This window comes from Trachinotus anak, unplaced genomic scaffold, assembly GCF_046630095.1.
Source record: "Trachinotus anak isolate AG129_WGS33_773 ecotype Australia unplaced genomic scaffold, CSIRO_AGI_Tana_v1 ptg000015l, whole genome shotgun sequence".
NCBI classification, from domain to species: Eukaryota; Metazoa; Chordata; class Actinopteri; order Carangiformes; family Carangidae; genus Trachinotus; species Trachinotus anak.
Window position 1 is genome coordinate 12,224,173 of NW_027273866.1, and position 18,178 is coordinate 12,242,350.

The 18,178-nt window shown below is 39.0% G+C and overlaps 1 protein-coding gene across 9 annotated transcripts in view; it reads left to right on the forward strand.

Annotated features, from left to right (window-relative positions):
- fgfr3 (fibroblast growth factor receptor 3) overlaps positions 1 to 6,237 on the forward strand; it is an 81,279-nt gene extending 75,042 nt beyond the window's left edge. For all 9 annotated transcript variants that reach the window (XM_071497455.1, XM_071497454.1, XM_071497456.1 and 6 more), the window contains one exon: positions 542 to 6,237. In XM_071497455.1, the coding sequence (XP_071353556.1) occupies positions 542 to 706 (165 nt within the window). In that variant the 3' untranslated portion in view covers positions 707 to 6,237. The remainder of the gene's footprint in view (positions 1 to 541) is intronic.
- The last annotated feature ends 11,941 nt before the right edge of the window (positions 6,238 to 18,178 follow it).

Here is an 18,178-nt window from a genome sequence, read left to right on the forward strand (position 1 = left end):
GCCCACAAGATCAACATGAGTCATAGACAGCATTTTAATCTTTGATTCGACAACAAAAGAGAAATTTTGATACAAAAAACACACTCAAAAATAATATATTTTTACATATATTGAGCATATAACAAGATTTAACTAAATAATTCACACAGGGACACAGGATTAGAAGTTAGAAAATGTTTTTTCTGTCAGTCTTTTTAAAATAAGATTGTTTTTTTAATTTTATGCATTTGCACAAGTTCAAAGGACAAGGAAAGTAAAGTGATGGATAGGCAGAGGGAAAAAATCCCAAAAAAGGATTCATTCATAACATCTGCTTAAATAATATAAAACAATATTCACAGTGTCAAAGAAAATCTGTGTAGGAAATGTACAGATTAAAATGCAATTATAAAACAGAGAGTTTAAACCTTAGAGCTGTAATTCTGTGCTAAAATATAAGTGATGATACAGTAGAAGTATTTAATTGTTCACCTAATTATGTGACAACACAGGGGTTTTTACCGTGGCACCCCAGTCTAACCTCTGACCTCTCCTCTGACAGGAGTACCTGGACCTGTCGGTGCCCTTCGAGCAGTACTCGCCCACCTGTCAGGACTCCAACAGCACCTGCTCCTCAGGAGACGACTCAGTGTTCGCCCACGATCCGCTGCCTGACGAGCCCTGTCTTCCCAAACAGCTTCCCAGTAACGGGGTGATTAGGACATAAAACCTGCGCTGGGAGGGGAGGGCGGACATTAACCTCCTCACACAGTCTGTGACTAATAATCACCTCTCAGCGACTCAAGCTCCTCAAGATATGGAATTAAAAGCTCCGCATGCAATACTTCCACAGTGCTTCAGCTCGTCGATTCGTCTTAAACTCTTGGTCGAAATCCTCTTCGAACGAGTTTTTCTTCCTCTTCCTCCTCCCTAAGAGACTCTTGAACCATTGAAGGATTATTTTTTGCCGTTGAACCATGTTTGTGTTCTTCTTTTCAGAAATGAAATTATATTTTTGTACTCGGGCCAGTCTTTTGTTACGGACAATCGGTGGGGTGAAACCATTCCGTGCCTACTCGGATAAAACCTCCTGACATTGAAAATAAATGACAAAAAGGATACAAGAGGAGGAACTGAAGGGCATTTGGTAAGTGACTGGTTGGCGATCCAGTTTGTGAGGACCTCAGATTTTTATCCTCTTGTCTGCACGGAGCCCAGAGATCGCAATGAACGTTTGCGATCTGAAAGACAAGAAACCAGCAAACGACAGGACTCGTTCTTCCGAAGATACTCAGTAACGTGTCTCTACTTCAACAGAAGATGTTCAGCAGCAGAAAAGATTACATGAGCAAATACAGCAAATACATACAGTATGTTTTCTCATGAATTTGTACACCGTCTTCACGTTTCAGCATCCCAAAAAAAACAAGACAAAAACAGTTTTGTGATAATCATGGGAGGCAAAGTTTCAGGGCCATTCAGTAATAAGTACCGTAAGATTCGGAGGTTTTTTTTAATGTATCTAGAAAATGATTTATTGTAAATATATAAATGCAAATATGTATCATATTGCTGTCCACAGCCATGTACTTAAAAGACAAAAAATTACATTTTTTTAAATATTGTTTTAGGATGGAAGCATTGCAATCTAGAAGACACTGTCATGAACGTGTAAAACATTTAATCATTTAAAGTGATACAGAAAAGGTTTATTTGAATAATTAACGTGTATATTTGTAAAGATATTTATAGACTTAACATGTGGTTCTTAAGTTCGAAAGGTCTAGTTTAGGATTTTAGTACTGTACGCAAAGATTTTTATTTCAATTTTTTTGTAACTTATTTTACAACAAAACTGCGACGTTATTTTCACAACTGGCAGATTCCTCTAGTTTTTGATCCATCTTTTTTTTTTTTCTTGGTTTGTTTACAGTTTAAAAAAAAAATAAGAATGTATAACATGATGATTTTTTGAGAGCGAGTGTGATTCGACCGCCAGATTAGGAGCGGTGAACTGATGGCTCCCGCTGATTGGAGCTGGATGTTTCTGCTGAGCTCAAACTCTGGTTTGAAAAGTTGACGTTTGCAATATCAAAGCAACGATTAACTCTTGCTGGGCAAGAAAGAGCAGCGCTTGGAGATATGTACCAGAGAGGCCTTTTAGTACGACTGAAGTACTTAAAGACATGTTGAACATCAACAACATCTAGCTGTGAATCATAAGAAGCCTTCAGAGAACCTCAGCAGCCTGTATCTGAGGGGCAATCCTGCTACTGATGATTTCACTATTCAGTTTCAACTGAAATGAATTTAATGAATGAAGATGGATTGGCAGCCTATTTGCTACTTAGTGCACTACTTTTTATTGATATAAAATTAATGCAATGTAGTGCTCTCCAAAATCCCCACAATGAAACACAATATGTCCGTAGCATGTGTGCTAGTTGGTAAAAACACCAAATCCCACAATGCAATGATGTTGAAATTAGAGTTAATGCAATACTACACCTGTCAGCTAAATGATGAATCATCTAAAAAAAAAAAAAAAAAAACTTTGGTCAGAGTTGTCAGTTAATGATGAGGGAACAATCTCACGCAAAACTTGAGTGATGAACTACATTTCCCAGAATGCAGTAGAACCAGAACCAGAGAACATTCTTGAACTTGTGACAGTCGGACACATGTAAAAAAGAAAAAAAAAAACAGTGGCAGCAATTGATCATAACAGCAAAAATATATTATACAAAAAAAGAAAAGTGAAAGTTTTGCACGTTCTTTGCACAAAAGAAGCTCTTGCTTCTTATTAGTCTTGACGCAAAGATCTGACATTTACCATTTATATACAAGAATAAATAAAATACAGCAAATGACAAACAGGACAAAAATTTAAAAGGCTGTTCATCACCACCGTCTGGTGTTTGTCTGATCAGGATTAAAGCAGATATAGGTGGATTCGAAGGTGCTTCTGAAGGCTTCAAACTCTTTTATTGTAACAGAAAGGTCACAGGGTCAATTCTAACAAGTTGCGTGTAGTGACAGTGTCATCACCTGTGTGCACACTCATGGGTAAAAACATCGGCTGAAAGGCAGAAGTTAAAGCTGTTATGTCCTTTTGTGCTTGAGTGTTACTAAAGAAAAATGCCCAGACGCTTGAGATTTTATCGCTGCTCTATAGTATTAATACTGAAATGAAGGCACGCTGTGTGATCTGTAAGTTGCATGGCAAAAAAGAAAATATATAGACAGTATATATATCAGTGTGTTAGGGAGACTCTGAAGTCTGTGGTGGATGCTTCTTCAAGAAAAGTGCCAAATTAGTCTTAAAAGTCTATTTCACCGAGTTCTCCAGATCTCTGAACCAAATTACTGCACTGTCGAATGTAGGCGGGCGGAGGTTAAATGTGCAGGGAAGGATCATGGGATTGCCAAATCAATACCCCCACCCCCCAGCCCACCCCTTTTTCATATGCAGTTGTCTCTCCAGCTGACCCCAAAAAAAGCATAAAGGTTGAAATGTTTACAGAGTCTGTTTTTAGCAAAGTCATGAAAGGGAAAGCAACGTTCAAGTGGCATTGAAAGGTTCAGGAACACGATTCACTCGCTGCTAAATGGAAATGGTGGTAACACTTCACTGTGCAACGGCCTTGTTCCAGTGTAGGAAACCATTTTATATAAAGAAATGTATCATAAATACCCAACAAGACTGTGTCAGTACTTAATGAAATCTCCCCAGTATTTAAAGTACTTAAAAGAGTGAAAATGTATATTTAATTCTGTTGCTACACTGGGAGATTTATATGTTTTTTAAGCACCAAATTATGTACTTTTCCATTGGTTTAAACACAGAAACTAGGCCTTTGTAAAGTGAAAGGTTACACAAAGTTATTGTTATTTCTGCTTTCAGTACAGTTTTGGCCCAAATCTACAAAGTGCCTGGAATAATTAAGCAAACAAAAAGGAGATTAATTGATTTTTGATTTTGAATGTATAATTACAAAAAAAACATTTAAAAAAATTAAAAAGCAGTTCTTATTAGAAGCAGGCTGTGAAAGTACAAGCCCTCTTATTTTTTGTTTTTTTTTGAGTGTATAAGGCAGACAAAAGGCACTTCTGTAAAGGTTGGGTGGATCTAATGAAACGGATGGTGTTTTGTTTTATTTATTCTTCCATGCTGGGTAAAAGCTTTCCCTATGGTGAGAGTATTTTTATTCACAGCTATCTGCTTTTCAGTGTTGTTTTTCATTAAAGAGCCAGAAGATGATGACGATGATGTAAAGTAGTCATTTTACTAGATACTGATGCCCCCATCAGGCTTTGCTCCTTGCATAATTTATCCTGTATTTTATTTTTATTTCATTTGGATGCCCTCCCTGGCTGTTTTTTTCTGTCATTGTCAAGCTTTTTACTCTGAAACTGACGGCCTCTGTCTCTCCTTTAAGGTCACTTTTAAAATGGATGTGTTGTTTTTAACGTGCGTCTTGTTTTTGACAACTAAACTACTACTAACTAAAGAGTTACTGTATGTTGCGAAATGCTGGATATCCATAATAGTGGAAAACGGCAAATAAGAAGTCTAAGCTTTTGCAGCCTGTGTTTTTGTGTTTGACCCATTGATCAGCTTAGTCGTGGATGCAATTAGGTGCTTTAAAAACTTTACCACCTGATTGCCCTAATTTACATCAAAATAGTTTGTCTATCCTTTTAGATTCAGTGTAACATCATCAAACATCTGTAACAGCTTAGAAATCATAAAGACGTTCTTTTAACTCCAGAACTTTCCTGTGAATCACCCTGCGCTAATGCTAATGCTAATGCACAAGATGGCCAGTCCACTTTGCATAGTTAATAAATATTGATTAAAGATATTTACAATATGAAAAATGTTTGGAGGCCCCATCATACTATTAAGTTTATTTGTTTTTTGTTTTGTTTCTATTTTGTTTGTCACTCAGAAAATTTAAGCTAATTAGCCTAGCTTGCTAATGTTAACACTGGTTCCAACTAGACATGACTTTAACTTCATGTTATTTCAATACCTCATCAAAAATGGAGATAAGTCATTGCATTGACCAGAAATAACAGGATACTGGTGTTCTGGTATGTGATAGGTTTGTGTGAATTAATGCACTGCTAACCTGATAAAACAAATACATCTAATAAAATTTATTTTGTTTTTTAATTGTTTGAAAACACTAAATTCTGACATTTAACAGTATTTGTATTAGCTAAACATTATTAGCTCCTATCCAAAAATATCGCCATAAAACTGATGGTTATTGTTCTACAGACTTATGTTAAAAACAACAAATCCTTTTTACACGTGAACACGTTTTCTTTGCTGTTGAATGAATGAACAGTGCAGCCTCAGCAGGGAGGGATTCTTACTGTATGTACAGTCACACATGGGTCTTTAATCACCTGTCGTCTCCACTCTGACTGACTTATTTATTCTCTTTTCTGTAAAAACACAAAGAAAATCAGGATTGAAGATGAAACTGGGAGGAAAGAGGTGTTATCTGGGCTTCCTTTGTTGTCCGGGACACACACCTTTGCTTCCAGAGTTTTCAACAAATATAAATTGCTTTCATGTTTTTGTTTTATTTTCCAGGTGAGAATGGTTAGTTTTCACACAGCTCTCATTCATCCCGTTTTCATTTTGTCATGCATTTCTAACCTGATGATGAAATAGTCCAGATTAATTTATAGTTTGAAATATGCTTTTACGTTGCTGGTGTACACGAGTAGAGTTTTATGTAGCTGTGTGAGCTATTTTGTAAGAATCTTAGAGAGGAAATTTTCATATAAAGTTTATTTTATTTTCTGTCCGGTTTGTCACATTTCATTTTGCATTCCACATCAGGTTTTTATTTCACAGCAAAAGTGAGACAAAATCATGTTTGTCCTTTGATTTTTTTGTTGTTTTTTTTTTTTCAGTCCCACATAATTTATTTTTCCTACGTCTGTATTCATGTTTCTAACATAGAAAGGTGGAACTAACCATTTGGCATTATGTGATTTTTTTTTTTATTTGTAATTCATAGCTTGTTTGTTGCAATGTACCTGTTTTGATCATGATGAATCCTCTGTAACATTCCACCACAACAACCCCTATGGGCAAACATCTCCCACTGGGAAAAAACAATTTCACAACTCTCTCTCTCTCTCTCTGTCTCTCTCTCTCTTTCTTTCTCTCTCTCTCTCTGTGCCTGACAAACTATGCTGTCAAAAAAGGTTTTCAATAAACATGTTATAATAGCGTTTGCTGTCAACGCTGTGTCTGTCACTGAGCATGTATTTTCAAAACAAACAGTTCCCGTGGCAAAAATAAGTCAAACAAAAAAAACCCAAACAGACTTTGTGAATCACAGAGAACAAATCAGAAGTTTAGAGGTTTATGTAAATGAAATAAAACCAAAATACCACAGAATACACACGTCAGTCAGGTTGTTTTGCCTGGTGTCTCGGTTTGTTTTGTCTGAACAATGTAAATATCAGGGCTCATTTTCCCTCCACATAAACTAACCTTACTGTTGGTTAAACTCAATACAAACAAGCTTTGGACACAGTAACAAGGCTAATGCTGTGTCTACACAGGAGATTTAGCATATTAGCTTAATAGCAGCAGCTCCAGTCCTGTGTCTGTATCCACACAGTCCAGGTACGGTGTTGAGTGGAGGTCAACTGCTGTCTGACAGTTTTCAGGCATAGTGTGGCTTTAAGCTAAACGCTAATATGCTGCTGTTAAAGGAGCTATCTGTAATTTTTGCTATTGCTGTGTAGTCAGTGTGTCATTTAACAGCTGTTGACCTAACAGTCTTGCCAAAAGCTTCAGGCATCATCAAGTTTAAAAGACCAGAGTTTATATTACGCCCACTGAGCAGCGCTACTGACTCGGTATCGGAAAATGGCAAGGCAGCGAGTTTGTTAGCATGCTAACTTCAGTAGACAAAAAGAAGTGATAGACATAGAGGCAAAACAAGAGGGTTGCTTTCCACCTCTGGAGACAGCTCTTGGGGAGCAGAGGAATAAAGTTTAATGCTGAACTCACAACGTTTCTTCTAGACTGGTAAATAAATCACTGTTAATGTTAATGTTAGCTATGTAGCAATAGCAAAACTTACAAATAGCTCCTTTAAGCAGGTATAAAGTTAACCATGTTCACTATCCTAGGTTAGCTTGCTAACATTTGCTAATTAGCATAAACACAAACTACAGCTGAGGTAGATGGGAATCTCATCATTTGGTTTTGCAGACATTTGCATATTTCATTGAAATTCCACCCCAAAAAATCTAGGAATGTCCCAAAAAAAGTTTTACGTTTGGCTGAAGTGGAAAAGTTGGTACATAAATAAAATCAAAAAACAACAAAGTGCAATGGAAACAGATTCAGCAAAGTAATCATGAAGTACATTAAGCAAGTGATGTGATTGTCCTCTGAACAGTGACAGATGAAAACAGATCCATGTGGAGCGATGAGGAGATTGTAACGTTCCTCAAATTAATACATGAAACAAAAATAAATGCCACATTTCCATCATGTTTACTACATACAGCATTTTAACACCATTTGGCCATAAAGGCACCAATCGGAGAATCAGCACTGCCAAATGTTTATCTCAATGAACAAGCTCTTTATATTCATGTTCACACTTCAATTCTTGTTTTCTTTTGCAGATTATCTCCAAATTTGGTTACAATTTGCACTACTCTTGATGGAAATTGTTTTGTCTGCACTAAACTATTGAGTAATAACATGTTAATGAGTGAGGTTCTGGAAGGTGGACTCTTTATCTTGAGAGAGCCAGGCTAGCTGATAACCCCTCCCTTCAGTCTTTAGGCTAAACTAAACCAATTGTGTCTCTGGTTCAATACTTACACAATAACAGTATAAATCTTTTCTTGACTCTGAATCGCCCTCCGTGCCTCAGTCTTCAATGCTGAGTCCATTTTTTTATCCAGACTGAAGACTTTTTTTTTTCTTCATAATGTCCTTGGGTTAAATAAAAAAAACCTTTTTCAGTTGATTATTATTGTTTTTCACTAACTCTTGGCTCAACAGTGACTAAACAAATGATCCTAAATGTCAAACTATTCTGTCAAGACGTTAGGAGAACCCTGATTTCCTGATTTTTTTTTTTTTTTTCAGATAGATTTCCTCTGGAGAAACCATGTAAGCCCTTCAATGGGTTTCTAAATGTCAAAGACTACATGTAGGATGCCTGTATTACATGCATGTGTACTGTGGTTTGACACTAGTGCAGAGCAAGTAAACACATTCTGATTTCTTGTCTTAATCTGATTTCTCACAGTAATCCGATGTTCAGGTTGTTTCACAGCACTCAATAAAAATACATTATTGACACATAAAATGTATGATGTGATAAAATGGAATTACATAAAAATGTAAACATAGGTAAACTTGACGTAGACGTCAGTAAATAAACTTTGAACCACATGGGTAGTCTCTTTTAAACTGCAGCAGGAAATGCAGGCAGCAGAGATTTCTGCCCCCAGTTCCTGTTGATTCTGTCACACAGTGAACAAATTAGCCTCTCATAGCATCTTAACTGCTCTTTAATCATGGAAAGTCTTTGCCCCTCTGTCTTTGTTTGCTGAATACAGTTCCACGCCCTCCCTCACCGCCTCGCTGGCTGCAGCTCAGTAAACGGCTGGTAGGAGGAGAAGGAGCGGGCACACAGGGGAGGTACAGGCAGGGGGTGGGGTTTTCAAGGGGTACTGAAGCCGCTCGGCCCGGGTGGGAGGGCGAAGCTGGACAGTGACAGAGGGAGAGAGAGGGGTCTATGTATTCAGACTTTTGGCCCTCAGCCCGTCTCAAGTGCGTCCTGAGGGGAACATCCTGCCCCTCATTGGAACTTCCTCGGCCGGCTGAAGTGGCCCATTCACGGAGGTCTTGTGAGGGGGGCTTGTTTTCGCTGCTAAATGGATGTTTCTGTTTCAGAGGTGTTTACGTTGGTGGACGCCTTCCATTCCTCCCCTCTCCCCCTCCTCCTGCTCCTCCTCCTCCTGTCTCCTTCCCATCTCCCCTTTTTCTCCTTCTCCTTTCCCCCAGTCCTCCTCCCCATTCCCCTCTCTACTAACCATCCCCTCGGCTGTCGTTCATCAAACCCGCTCTCCCTCTTTAGGCTGCTGTACGACCTTTAAACCGACTCTCACCCTGCCCTTGAGAGGAGGCGGAGCTGGAGAGGAGGAGGGCGTGGCTGGGCTACAGTCATTATAAAGTTTGGGAGATATCATCCCGTTGGTCAATTTACAACCAGACAGCAAATTCATTCTGAATAGACTTTTTGTGAAACTCAGGAGAACGCAGTGAAGCCCATCAATCAACCTGTCGCATCTCATTATCTTTCACCGATGTGAACAATGCAAGATTTTTCAAACGTCAAACGATGAGAAACAAACTGAATTAAGATTTGTAGGAAGCTAATCTCCCTCCGAAGTACAACTTTATACTCACCATGAATATGCAAGCGGTTCGAGTCAATCTGAAAAAACCCTTTAAGAATGCCTTCACTATTCTGTAAGTTACTTTTCCATCTGATTGTTTCATTTTGTGAATCTGTCACCCATCAAAAGACTTTCACCAGCTCCGTTCAGAAATTCTGTCTGCAAATATTTCACATTACAAAGAGGCCAAACCCTCAAGCCCCTGCAGTTTTTTTTTCCACCACGAATCCTCACTCAAATACAAAAAAAAAAAACCTGCTGCCAGTGTGATCTAAAAGCAGTAAAAACGTTGTAAGATTAGCTTGCACTTCGCTACAGCCAGCGGCGAGCATGCTAGCAGATTAACTCTCTGGTGGCATTTGGTTTTTATCTGGTAGGTGTAAACGCAGTCACCTACAGCAGGTTTTCTTCCAGAGGACAGAGATCCGATCTGAAAGAGGATAATGAGAGCGCATTAAAAATACCAGGCATTGTGACACCAGGTGTAAAGGGTGTGAATGTCATGTGATTAGTTTCATTTGTTCAGGTAAGGATGGTCGTTCTTTAAAAAAAATAAATAAAAAAAACATTAAGTTACAATTCTCTCGTAACAAAGTCTCAAGATATTTCCAAGCTGCAGTTTGCAACCAAACTCATGACCCGTGCCTGCATGTGAGAGCCTGGCAGACATTAGTTTTATTTATTATCCTTTCAGAGATCCCTCTTGTGTCTGTGGAGGTGATCGCACACATACTCTCTTACCTCAAAACTTGTAGCCGTCTTTCCGGACTCTCTTCTTCTTCTGCTTGTGATTGACAGATGAAGGAAACCCTGTACAGATGCTAGTGCTACACGTGTTACCTAGGCAATGGGGCTTTTCATTTCTTGTATAATGAACACCCAAAGTACAAAACTAAATTTCAACAAGGATTTTAGAAAATAAAAAAGACTGTTCTGCACTTATTTACTGTCTTTTCATTGCTAAGAAAGTTTGCATTTTGCAGATGTTTCAGAATCATGTACCTGAACTGAAGAGGTCAGAAGACAAAGGGAGCAGAAACTGACCCAGAGTCCAGGAGGAAAGTTTTCTGGAAGATTCTCATCACTGCAGACAGGCCGAGCTGAGAGGCCTCTCTCGTGCTGAAAAGCTCAGCCATTTTTATCGCCGTCTGGCTTCATGTGCTGCCAAGAAGCACTTTAATTGTTTCCTATTCAGTCAAAGCCACAAAGCTTTGAGCGTTCCAGTATATACAAACTGTCGCCCATTTTTTTTGTTTTTTTTCAGACAACTGAAAATAATTGCAAGTTTCACCCTGGCTTTGAAAACACAGCCTTATGTGTTTTGCACAGTTTGAAGTTATTTTGGTGAGTCAACAGTCAGAGGAAAATCAAAGATGGCTGCTGAGCGAGCGGCCGGACTGTTTGCCTCATCATGAGGTTCCAGTGTCTTCAGTTTCATAGCCATTGTGCAGAAGTGTGTGTGAGAGTTTGCATGTGTGCAGATCTGTGTGTGAGTCAGAGGTCTGAACCGATACCATGCTTCTATCTGTGTGTGAGTGTGTGTATGCATGAGAGCGTGTGTGTGTGTGTGTGTGTGTGTGTGTGTGTGTATGTATGTGCGTGTGCATACTGAGTTCCTGAAACTGGACCTTGGTATGTTGTCACTGTAAGTGTGCCAAATCAGCGATTAACTGCGCTCCCTCTGAGACAGGCGTGTAGTCGAGTGACGTTCAGGAACAGGTGCGTGTAAAACAATCCGGTTTTCAGCGCTCCTTGGAGAACTGCAGTCCCACTGAGCAGCAGGAATAGACCTGATGATAGTTGAGGGACCAACATAGGTTTGTTTGCTGCTTAGGTTGTGGATGCCGCTCTGACAGCAGGGGTCTTCTCAAGTGTCGGCCAGAGCAGCAACAATTGGATTTGAACTCATGGATTTGTCTTTTTTTTTTTTTTTTTTAATCAAATGATAAAAAAAGGAAAATATGCAAAATTAGGGAAAAGGTAACACTCTGCAAAATTATGCAAATAGATTAATAATCAGTTTAAGGTTGGCTGAAATACTGACTGTACTGTTCAGAAAAGAAAAGCAAAGGAGAAGAGCACCACCTATAGAACCACATCAACAGGAAATCCTTTTAAGGAGAAGAAAGAACTTCACAGTCCCGCCCATACTGTTTGATTGACAGGTGCTGTGCAGAAACACCACAGCAATGGGAGTTCAGCTCAGCTCAGAGACCAAACCCTGCATAGAAAAAGAGGCATTTTCCATTTTAAAGTTTTTGCATCAATGGCCACAGATCACACTGGAGTGACTTCCACCTCCAGGCTTCACCAGGAGAGAAAACACAGTTCATACACACTTTTATTTCATCCATATTTGTAAGTTTGTTTATATCGAACCTCTGAAGAGCTGAGGTCACAAAGAGCTTCACAAGACAAACCCAAAAACATTTGTTTGGCTTATGCTGTATGTAAGAGGCGGGACAGGAGGAACAATCAAAAAGATGTTTTCTGAGGTTTAAGTGTTTATGTAAGTCTGATGATGCAGTCATGTAAACTGATGCTACATCAGCTTGTGATGTTTTCTGTACACGCATATGGTTCAAGATTTAGGTTTCATAAGAGATGAAAAGGGGAATATATTGGTATTCATGTCAAATCTCTCATAAAAATCTGAATATTCAGTATATTTATTGTTTTTAGTGACTATAGAGCTTTTAACAATGGGTGGGAAGGTGTAGAGGAATAAAACAAAGGTGAAAACTGGACAAATTTTAGGTATTTTCCTATACCTCATATAGTCAAGTGTTTTCAACAGGTACTCGAATGTGTTTACAGAATAAGAAGGACATAAATAGCATGTTACAAACTCAAGATATTCCTCCTCTTTTTCTTTGCTGTCACAACAATTTATTACCATATCAGATTCCACAGCATTTGTATTTCTGGACACCAGAAGCATCACATAAAACTCTGCAGCACACTGTCAAACTGTTGGACACAACTTCAAAACATGAAGTTTGGACCTCACCCTGGCTGTGAAACTCAGTTTCACACTATCTGAAACTGAATTGTACAGACAAGCTCTTTGCTGTTTGAAACCTGGATCCAACAAAAGTGCTCAGAACTTCTCAAAACAGGTTGACAAGGATTCAATAGACCAATATGACATTCATTTATTGTCATTAGTACTGATGCATTTTGACATTTTTTATTTTATTAAGAGAAGTCTGTGTTTTGAAGAAAGAACAACCTGTAACATCTACAGTCATTAATGGTGGTGCAATTCTGGGATGTACTCGACTATTAAAGAAATACTGCACCATTTAAATGTTCTTGTTAAAATCATGCACTGGCAAGTGTTTTGTTGTCAGTAGTGGTTTGTAAGAAGGACAAACTTGTTAATATACAGTACAGTATTTAAAGCTGTATTATGTGGTTTTGACCACTAGGAGGCATAAAGACCCAAAACAAACTTTCAGCCTTGTTTAGAGTTCTCTATGTTATCTACATGTTTACAAAAAATAAATGTTCTTGTATATAATCAATATAATCATGTGGCTTTGTGTAAAAAATTGTTTCTTTTTTGCTTTCAGAGGAATTTGTTTGTCACCTGATTAATATATATGTCCAGTATTTACTCTCTGTTCAACTATGTTTTGGTCTCCACCCCTCTACAGCGGCTGGATGTCCCACATATTCACCAGCTCGTCTCTAAAGCAGGTATCGTACAATCGATTTGTCTGTTTGTCTCATAATTTCTGGTCTCAGCAGCCCTACCCTACCAGCTGGGATATGCGTCATACAAATTGTTGTCAGACGGTCTGAAAGTAAAGGTGTTTATAAAGGTGTTTATAGCTGTTTTGAACAGCAACAATCAAAGTTGGACAGAAAAGTCAGGCGTCACAGAGAGGGGAGAGATGTGATAATCTTTCAAATGAGACATACATTTGGACACTGTCCTCGAAGATATTTATGGTGTTGCACAAGTTTGTACATACAGAAAGTGATTAAGAAGTTGTGTTAAGAACAATTAAAATTGAGAGAGATAGAAGTTCAAAAAGTTATAAAATTATCAGACACCTCCCTTCATGTTCGAAAAGCTGCGGTTGGGGGTTCAGATGTTGTGCAAACTCCAAATCTTTGTTTGAAGCATCGTGACCCTTTAAGTAGCAAACCCCTCTCCTCTGTCGACTGATGCTGCTTGAAGCGAGCGTTATATATTATTAGCAGAGCTCCGTTTGACCTCAGTCTGAGCTGCAGCAGGTTGGCTGCTCTCTTTCTCTCTTGCTCGTCCTCCTTGGAGAGATTAGGAATACCATCAGTGGCCAGGGCTCCCTCTGCCATTCCCATTTATGGAACATCTGTTCCATCTCTCTGGCCTTTTCTCTAATTGCTGGATTAGAGGGTGACGGGAAGGCCCTGGTTGTTGAGAGTCGTCTCTGAGCTGTTTTGACATGTTCACCCATGATGTGCGATCATGAGGGAAAAATGTCGGTGTAGGTCATGGTATCTCAGTGTTCAATAGCATTTTGCAGGATGACTCAGGGGAGGGGAGGGCACGGTGTGCTCATAATTCCCTCTGCTCGTTTTCTGAAAATGTCCTCTGTGATTTACTGAGAGAGAGGTTGTGCAAACAAATCATAACTCCTTGTGTGTAGTTGAACTATAATGAGTTTATTACTACATGACATTTCCATCTTTAGTGTCTCATACAAAGATTGCATGACGTGTTTGCTATTAAGAGACAGTCATTAGTGGAATAAGGCCTCATGTGTATATTAATTTGACTGTAGGATAATCATATATAATGGAGTGTGTTTAAATATGCAAGATTTAATATGAGAGATGAATCACAGGCGAGAAGAACTCACCATATGATCATATGAATGAACATTAATATTAACAGAAAATACCGTATGTGCTGTAGATGACAGCTATTATTATTTTTCCATGTGTTTTCCTTCTCTGTGCTGCAGCTGCAGTGGCTCCTTGGGAAATCAGTGCACAATGAAAATCTGGTTCCTTTTCTTCACAGAGAAAAATAATCCCACATAAATACACCCTGGTTCCTAATTACAGCTTCAAAATGTTTGATATATTCATATATGCTCTTTAATACAATATGTTTCTGCCCTTCAGATAAACAAAATGACACAGCAAGAGATGTTAGAGACTTTTTTTTTTTTACCAAATTAAAACTCTTGTTTAACAGTGAAACCATGGATTAAAAGCTTTTTGGGAATAAATCTGACAGGAGAAATACTCAGATACCACTCTCATGTCTGGGAGCTAAATATGGAGCTAGAGCAGGGACGCAATTAGCTTAGCTTAGCATAAAGACTGGAAGCAGGGGGAACTATTCAGAGCAGCACTTCAGCTCAGTCATTATCATGTTATATCTTATTTGTTTAATCCATACACCAGCGGTTCGCAACCTTTTCCAACTCATGGCCCATTTGAAAATCTCAAAAAGTGTTGGCGGCCCACATCCGACCCTGTAACGATATGGAGGCCAAATAATACGTTCTCAGAGCAGTTTTTATTTTAATGAAAACAACCAAACATTCAGGACTGAACTGAAAGCAGAGGAAGCTCAGTTTTCTTTTTTTATTTGACTGAGGTGAGATCACTTATCAATTCACCATCTGTCTCTTGACTTATTCCTTGTAATTCCTCCTGTTGCTGACCAGCTGTCCACTTTGATACTCCAGTTTTTGCCATGGTTGTGATCTTTCAGCGTGCGTCAGGCTGAAGGAACAAACAAGTATATGAGTGGTTCGGCTGATGAACATAAAAGTTGTTATCATTGACTTATCACAGTGATAGGCCCTGAATACGAGAAAAAATACAAACCTTAAAAACAACATCATTCACAAATTTGTAACCAAAATTGCACTATTGATTTGCACAAATGAATTGTTGGCCCACTTGTGAAACACTGCCATACACAAAAAGAGACATACGGACATCAAGTTGTATTTGACAGTGAGTTATGTCCGGCTGATAGTCACTCTCTAACTGTCTGGTAAAGAAACAAACAAATGTATTTCCCAAATTGTCAAACTGTTCCTTTGAATCTAGATTAGATAGTTAATCTAGATTTAAATTCAAGATAGCTAAGTGACCAACAGATAGCCAGCTTGTGCTCCAAAAATAATGAGTCCTTGTTTCTCAGAAGATCAATTAAATCAGATTATTTCTGTCAGTTTTAATACATGTGTGAACCCTCTTCAGTTGGGGCTAAATTAAAAAGGATTGAGACAAAGACTGAAATCTGAAGACCAGTGATACGTTGACAGTGTCCTAACAGGGAGCACTGGACCTCAAAGTGACCACAACATCTGAAAAACAGAAGCACAGCAACAAACCCGGTGCACTCGCAGGTCGATCGATAGATAAGAAAGGAACATTTAACTGCACTTTAACTGGAAAAGAATGTGATCTTGTCTTGTAGCAGTGCTTCACAAATGGAGCGAGACTCAAAGGCATCATTGTTTAGTTTATTTGCCATGAAATTAGGAGTCATTAAGGCCAGGGCAAAACGGTTCCACATGTGAAAACTGTCTTCCATCTCACGTTCAAGGTAAACAACAAAGAAAGACAGCTCTCCCTCTCTCACACTCTCCACTCTTTCTCACTCTCTCTCTCGCTCACTCGTGCCAGACTCTTTTATTTTTATAACCTTTAGCTAGCTGCAGGTAGCCCCGCTGAGAGTACACATCTCCCACTCACCAGACGTCTGACCTAGAAAGTAGCATCAATGACAAACTCAACAAAACACAACACCAACAATACATCTCCTTTTCTCACACTCACATTTCACATTTCTGTTTGACCTTGCAGAGTGTTTTGATGATGCACAGCAACACACACACACACACACACACACACACACACACACACACAGAAAAGCTCAGACAAACTTCCTCCTCCTCTTTTTTTTTTTTTTTGTCAGCCAGAAATGAACATGACTGATGACACTGAGGTAACACAAAGCTACCGATGAGGAATTTAAAGTGGGACTGTGAGACTTAGCTGCTACCGTCAAGACACAGCTCATCCGGTCCGTGTACACAGGACCAGGTGGAGCACGATGGGTAGAAGGTGTGAACAGGAAGTTTGCGGTCGCTGCAGACGGCAACTGAGGATATTTCCACAGAGGCTGACGCATGACGACACCATCAGGTTAAATCACAGGACCTTGGCGTTTTTGACATCAAGTGAAAAAGCAACAACTGGAAAAATGGGTGTCATGGTTTTGGCTTTAAACCAGACGGACGGTTAATGTGATCTTGCTTCATCTTCTTATTGTGAGGAAATTATCTTTGAACAGTCGTATCTGTGGAAGCTCTCCACCGGGACAAAGAGAAAAATAGATGAAATGTTTTGCAGGATAAAAATAAAAATACAGATGCTCAGTCAAAGTTATGATATAATAAGTCAAAATTTTAAAAAAAAGTCAGATATGTTACTTTATGAGGGAATAAGTCACAATTCTGGTCTAGTGAGTAACAACATGGACTTATAATTTAATAAATATACTTATCAGCAGCCAAGTTTTGACTTAGGAAGTAAAAACTTCAAGATAAATTGTTACTTCCTATCTCATCATTTTGAGTTAACAATTGGACTTTAAAGTTTTGACTGAAAAAGTCAAAATTAATCATTTTCACTTTGTAAGTCAAAATAACTCAAAATGATCAAATAGTAAATAATAATTTTGATTCACAGAGCAATATTATGAAATTGGATGTTAAGAACTTATCTTTAAGTTTTGACAGAGCCAGAATTTGGCTTCCCAAGAAGATTTTTATTATGCTTAACTTTTTATTCTTTCTTTTCGTAGTGTAAATGAGCTTCTACTGTGACTCCTATGAATCGAGGCTTTGACTGATATTCATTTATGTCCTATATCGTGACATCTGGGCTGGACTGTACTGAGATATTAAATCTGTGTTACAATCAACAGGGGAACCCAAACCCAGAGCAGAGTTAGAGGGTAGTGAAGGTGGATGGAGGTGAGGTTTACACAGGTGAAGGCAGGAGGAAGCGACTGGCTGGTGAAGCAGGGCAGAGCAGGGATGGAGGTGGGGTTGAGAGAGCGGCTGGATGACTGATCAGCAGGCAGGGAACCGAGCAGGAAAACAGGCAGGAAGAGAGACAAGGATTAGTTCAGTGATCAAAACATCACAAGAGCCAAAGCCAAAGGCCTGAGAACGTGATCTACTACCCTGACTGAAACAACGACCTGGAGACAAGTGGGCGAAGAAGTGGAGTTGATGTAGTGCTGAGTTGTGTGCAGGCTGAGTGAGAGGAGCGCCACACCCATAACACACACACACACACACAGATACAGAGAGAGACAGACAGGTGAGCACCAGAGGAGAAGGGAAATACTAAACACAGGGAAGAAACTGCAGACGCAGTCGTGACTGTGACAATCTGTTCATTAAAATTCAGCCAAATCATTTTAGATATTATCCTGCAAACAGAAAGAGATGAAATCATCACCCCCTGCAGTTTCCACAATGCTGCCATCAGCCAGTATGCTGTAAGTCTGATGAAACGCACCTATTTATGCTGCAAAATATAAGCACAGCTCATGTATTTTTCAACAGGGCGGCAAACTTGTCCGGCTTTTTACAAGTTTGCAATTCAGCCCTCTGCATGTCTTTTAGTTTGTGGCTTTGGAAACTCTACTTCAGAGTCTCTCAGTCATAATCTGCACGAAGCAGACGCCTTGATTGATAAG